Below are 6049 nucleotides of genomic sequence, written 5' to 3'. Positions count from 1 at the left end.
TAAAGAATGACAGTGAGAAAGTTGATTAGAAAGTGCAATAACAAAGTGAAAAAAAAAAAAAAGAACGAATAATTTGAGAGAAGGTTTAGAGAGAGGGAGGTATGGAGCATTTCTGTCTTGAACATGATGTGGCATGGCTTTGCAAATGCCAAAAGGTCCAAGTTCTTTGTTTCATCAACAGATTCAAATCAAGTTGAACAACTTGTTTAAAACAGAAAATTTGGATGGTTTCCTTTCTCCACCAAAAACCAGAAATTTTGTAATATATATGAAGGTTACAACAGTAATGGAGATTCTTCTGTCAGTCTTTGTGTTGGCTTCTGCTGACGTTTTTAGAGCACGGTCCCGTTTTACTTGCAGACAAGATACTAGAACACCATTGAATTGTTTTATGCCTGAAATGTCCTCTATGTCTTGAGTTAATTACTAGCAAATTACATTACCAATGATCATCAAAGAAACAAGGTGCGTTTGGACGAGGGACTTTGAAATTCTATGAAATTTAGGTTAAATTTGTTAGGAATGCATTATAAAAATTGTATGGAGATTCCAAAAATGACTATCTGGGAAGTGTCATTCAGAAACTCATTAGTTTAGTGTCTTTACAATGAATTTTTAGTTGATTTAGTAGTACGTTTGTAGTGTTTGAGTAGTTCTTTCAGATTCTTTTTGTAGTGCATTTTTACCATTTGAGATTAAAGTTTCTTAAAACTTTAAATCTCTCATCCAAACATAGTATAAACGAAACATATTGATGTCAATTGAATTTGTGTTCTCTTTTCTCTCTTTTTTGTTTTCCTTCATTTTTCTTATTTCCTGCTACGGATTATTTATTTGCACACGTTATACAACAATTGTTAGGGAGGTGTCTCTGGGCTGTGGCTTGCATATATATTGTGTGAATTTATGTCCTGGTGTTGCATGCATGCCAGCTCCATCTGTTATCATTTTCATGGACAATCTTCCAAACTTCCCACGAATCAATTTGAGAAAATTAAATATTTTCGAGTGATCGAGGCTATATGTTGAATAATGTCCAAGTTGTGCACGGCAAAAATCTCTGCAGAACGATATGGTCGAAATTATATATATGGCCTTAGCTTTCGCACTAGAATTTGTTCTGTTAGGCTTCCATCTACTTACCATAATTTGAAATAGGTTTAATTCTATGTTAATGTTGATTTAATGAGATCCAGCATGCTTATTATTCTCATTTCCCTAAATTATGCGATGATTCGGATGTAGGTTTTGTATCTTTGTCTTTTCATTTCATGTCACTTGAGCTAAGATTCATAAATTACTTAGTGGTAGAGCACTGTGCCTTGTAATTTTTTGTTTATTCTTTATTGTCCGTATCTTTATTTATGTTACGTTACTTAACGAGAGAAATATATATAAAAGAATATACAACTGAAGATTTCAAAACATCCATCTTGCATTATATAAACAATTATTTTAGGAAATAAAGAAAGCTTAATTATTAAGACGAACATGGGGACTTCGAGTTTAGTATTTTCCCATCTTTAGTGGTAAAAGGAACTTTTTTTCTGAAAGAATATTCTGCAGGGAATAGAAAGTAGTTAATTGGATAATCTGAAGGAGATCATCTATTAAATTATATTTTATAACTTATATGACGTAATTGTAACATCTGACATTGATCAACAGAGAGGGGGTGATGTGCCTTATATGTACATGCCCACCTCCATATAGCACGAGGCCTTTTGGGAATTCATTGGCTTCGGGTTCCATCGGAACTCCGAAGTTAAGTGAGTTCGGGCGAGAGCAATCGCAGGATGGGTGAGCCATTAGGAAGTTGCTCGTGAGTTCCTAGAAACAAAACCGTGAAGGCGTGGCTGGGGCCCAAAACGGACAATATCGTGCTACGGCGGAGTTGGGACTGGGATGTGTCATAATGGTATCAGAGCCACTCTGCCGTGGTGTGAGTGTGCCAATGAGGACGTTGGGCCCCTAAGGGGGGTGGATTGTAACATCCCACGTCGACCAACAGAGAGGAGGTGATGTGCCTCCCACTGGGAAGTTGCTCGTGAGTTCTCAGAAACAAAACCGTGAGGACGTGGCTGGGGCCCAAAGCGGACAATATCGTGTTACGGCGGAGTCGGGATTGGGATGTAACAGTAGTAGTTGATTGATTATTATTGATTAACATGTTTATATCTTATTTGTTACACACATAATTTGTAAATTTGGTCTAAAAAGTTGATTAATCAATCTAAAATTAAGCTAATAAAAAGGAGAGACTAATTAAGAAAATGTGCAAAATCATATTTTATAGATCATATTTTGTAACGGTTGATGATTAATCTTTTAAAAGTTTTAAAAAAGGAAAATAACCATGAATCGCCACCTCAAATAATTACATAATACAATTTAAGTAAATAACCTCTCTAATATCACCAAACTAATTAACATGAATCTTTGGTGGTAATTACAATTGAACAAAAAAAAAAAAAAAAATTGAAAACTTTTATCAATGCCAACTTTCCTAACTGCCCATTTAAAGCAAATTTAATGAAACTGTAACAAATGAGAGGTTTGCCAAATCACAGAAAAATCCAAGAAAATTTAAAAACCCTAGACTGTCCTCCGCTATTTATAGCTCCTCCGGTCTTCTCCGGATCAACCTGTGCTTATCTGCACAGTGTGTACTTTGTTCTTCAGAATTTAGGAAAAACCCCATGATTCTCTCAACCCACCCACCTCCTTCTACATTTCCCACTATTTACAGCTAAAATTTGTGAGAGGGATGAGGCAGCTGAGTCGATCCTCAAACCAGAAAACCAGACAATTAATGGAATTAGATAAACTCAGTAAGCTCAAAGAGGAGCCTCATCATCTCTCTGGTGCTTACATCCGTAGCCTAGTGAAACAACTCACCTCTTCAAGATCCACCATGAACCCCAATAAGGACATCTTCCTGAACTGTGACGGTATCCCAAGTCAAACCACTGTCAAGTTTGGAGATGATAATTTTAGCGAAACCCGGCAACACACCCAACAACCCCACCAGCCTCAACAACACAAAAAACAAGTGAGGAGGAGACTCCACACCAGCAGGCCCTACCAAGAGAGGCTTTTGAACATGGCTGAGGCTAGGAGAGAGATTGTCACTGCCCTCAAGTTTCATAGGGCAGCTATGAAACAAGCCACTGAACAACAGAAACAACAAGACCAACAACCTCAGGAGCAACAGCCACTTGAGCCACAAACCCCTCGACCTCGCTTAGAACAAGAAGCGAGGATCAAATCGAGGAGGAACCCTCGAATCTACTCGTCAAGCGCGTCGAATTACCAGGAAACTCCGCCCTTCTCTTCTGATTTTTCTTACCAATATCCAAATCCATATCAATATTCAAATCCTTATTCTTGGACTCCTTCCACAATTGCACCTCCACCACCTTATGAAAATTTTGATTTCACACTTCCAAACCAAACCCTTGGCCTCAACCTCAACTTCCAAGATTTCAACAACATAAACACAACCCTTTACCACCACACCAACAGCCCGTCAATTTACTCCGCCTCCACCTCATCTCCCTCGTCATCTTCTTCCCCCACTCTCTCTGCTACCACTACCGATCCTGAAATTCTGACCTCAGCTGCAGGAGCTTCTTTCACTTCCCATATTGAAGCGGAGGATGCTCCTGCGGTGGCTGATGCTGTTGACTCGGCCGGGGTTATCACAATCACTGGCGGAGATGGCATGCATGCAGCAATGGACGACAAAGAGATGGCAGAGATCAGATCGATAGGAGAGCAGCACCAGATGGAGTGGAACGACACCATGAACTTGGTCACGTCAGCATGGTGGTTTAAGTTCTTGAAGGCCATGGAGCTCGGTGGGGGCCCGCAAGTGAAGGATGAGGACGATGACGATGGATACCACCATCCGTTTGATGAAGTCATGGAATTTCCAGCCTGGTTGAACGCAAATGAAAGCGGTTTTCAGAATGATCATTTGAATGATTGCTACTCAGACGATTATTTTCAAGATCCTGCCTTGCCTTGGTAAGAACCAACAAATTATCTTGGCAAACTCAGAAACTGTTTTTTATCTTTTCATCTCCAATTTTTTAATTTATTTTTTCTGCCGAATTGAAAATATTTTGAGTGATTGATTGCTTGATTAGAATCTGTTTCGTTTTGGATTTTTCTGAAAATTAGTAATTGGAGTTTTTTTTGGACCGAACCAATTGCCACATTATTTGTTGTCATTCGTAGAGCTGGCCATTAAAATACGTGGGAGGCCAAGAGAAAGTGCTGTTGCCACAGTTTCTGTTGTCCCATCAGCGTCTCTTTTTTCGTTTTTTAGTCAGCTTGATCAATTGAGGGGTTTTTTTTCTGGCCAAAAGCTTTGTTGAGAGCTGTGGGAGTTCAATTTGACTGTAACAGTGTACAACCAGTTTCGGGACATTTCAATCTCCCAATTCCGTATTTCTCCTCATCATAAAGATTATACAATCGAGTACAAAGCAACACTCTTCGTCAGAGGATTTTAAATGCAATCAATAAGTTTGTGTTTTCTTCTTTTCTTTTGCCTCCTTAAGTTTGAGCGAGAAATTGTCTAAATTTTGTAACTTAGTTATGAGGGAAAAGAGTTAAGCCTAAAGTTTATAAAAAAACGAGCTCGATATTAATTTATTTATTCATCCGTAATTTAAATATTGTTGTATATAAAAAATCGAGTGATAAACCCTAAGGACGCAAAATTATCAAACTTGAGCCTTAGCCCAATGGAATTTTTGTTTCTAAGTCTACATGCCTATGTCAGCTAGTCACAAGCTTTTTCTACTAATGACTGCATTATTTGACTGAACCAGAGGAATTCAATTCACTTCTTTGAAATATTGGTTGTTACTTAAGGAGGATCATATTATTGCATGGCCGTACTATTAAACAAGACAATCTGATAAGTTTTACTAATTTCATTTACTTGCAGCATGGACATTGGAGAAATTGAAGGGATTGATGCGGAGTGGCTAGCCTGAGCATGCACAAGGATTGATGTGTTTTTGTTAATCAAATCTTTGGCTCTCTTTTTTTGTTTATTAATTCTTTAAATAGTTTCTTTCTCTTTTTAGTTTTTTTTTTTTTTTTCATCTTTGAGTATATAATAAAGGCTTGCCAAAAATATATATATTAGGCAGGCCATAGAGGAAGACAATGGAGGAAGAAAGGACTGTGCCTTTTATCTCTTTGCTGGGCTTTTGATATATTGGAAACTTTTACATATCTTTCCTCAATTAAATCTTCAATCTTTGCAAGTTTAAGGGCTATTGCTTCATATAATATATTTTAGAAGATTTGCATGTGGTTCTGTGTCTTAATGAATAGAGTGGTGGGTTTCAACCCATGCATTACGAGTTCGAAACTACCCTTAATAACAATAATATATATATATATATTAGAAGATTTGGTTTCCATGGGCCCCACTCTGGAGAAAAATTTGTCTGGGACTCTAGGAAAAATAGTTAAGAGTTTTTTTTTTTTTTGTTTTTTTTTTTTTGGGCTTCGCCTCAAGTTAGCAATAATATTGTTCAAATTCATTTTTGGTAAGAATTGAATATAAGACCTATTACTTACAAGTGAAGAGGATTACCACTAGACCGTAGTACGAAATGACAATAGTTATGAGAGTTTTAAATATAAAAAATAATAAAAGTTATAATCAAGACTTTCTATATGTGGTGAGTTTTAATTGGATAGTAGTGTGACTCAACAAAGTTCAGTGGTAAGCAAAACTCTACACAAGTTTTTCTCCACTATGTGAGCCAGTGATATATGAGATTTGTATATAACAATATAATAACAAAAGCATAATTTTGTTATTTTATTGATCAAGCAGCTAAACACAGCTTATGAATAATATGAAAAAGAAATGCTTAAATCAACATATGGGGCGCTTAAGAGCCTAAAAACTAGGTTAATTACGTAATAAGACTTGATAGGGAGCTAATAGGCACTCCAGAACAAGCTTCGAAGCTTCGAATTCGCTCATTTTTTGTAGCGCAAAAGTACATGTTTGGGT

At 37.0% G+C, this 6049-nt stretch overlaps 1 protein-coding gene across 1 annotated transcript; it reads left to right on the top strand.

Annotated features, from left to right (window-relative positions):
* The first annotated feature begins 2767 nt into the window (after positions 1-2767).
* LOC137718092 (uncharacterized) lies at positions 2768-5009 on the top strand. The gene is made up of 4 exons (XM_068457604.1): positions 2768-3141; positions 3274-3682; positions 3761-4029; positions 4961-5009. The coding sequence occupies exons 1-4, from the start codon at positions 2768-2770 to the stop codon at positions 5007-5009; spliced, it is 1101 nt and encodes a 366-aa protein (XP_068313705.1).
* The last annotated feature ends 1040 nt before the right edge of the window (positions 5010-6049 follow it).

Source organism: Pyrus communis, chromosome 15 (genome assembly GCF_963583255.1).
Source record: "Pyrus communis chromosome 15, drPyrComm1.1, whole genome shotgun sequence".
NCBI lineage: Eukaryota > Viridiplantae > Streptophyta > Magnoliopsida > Rosales > Rosaceae > Pyrus > Pyrus communis.
The sequence above is the reverse complement of the archived record's forward strand: the minus strand, read 5'-3'. Positions and strand labels throughout refer to the sequence as shown.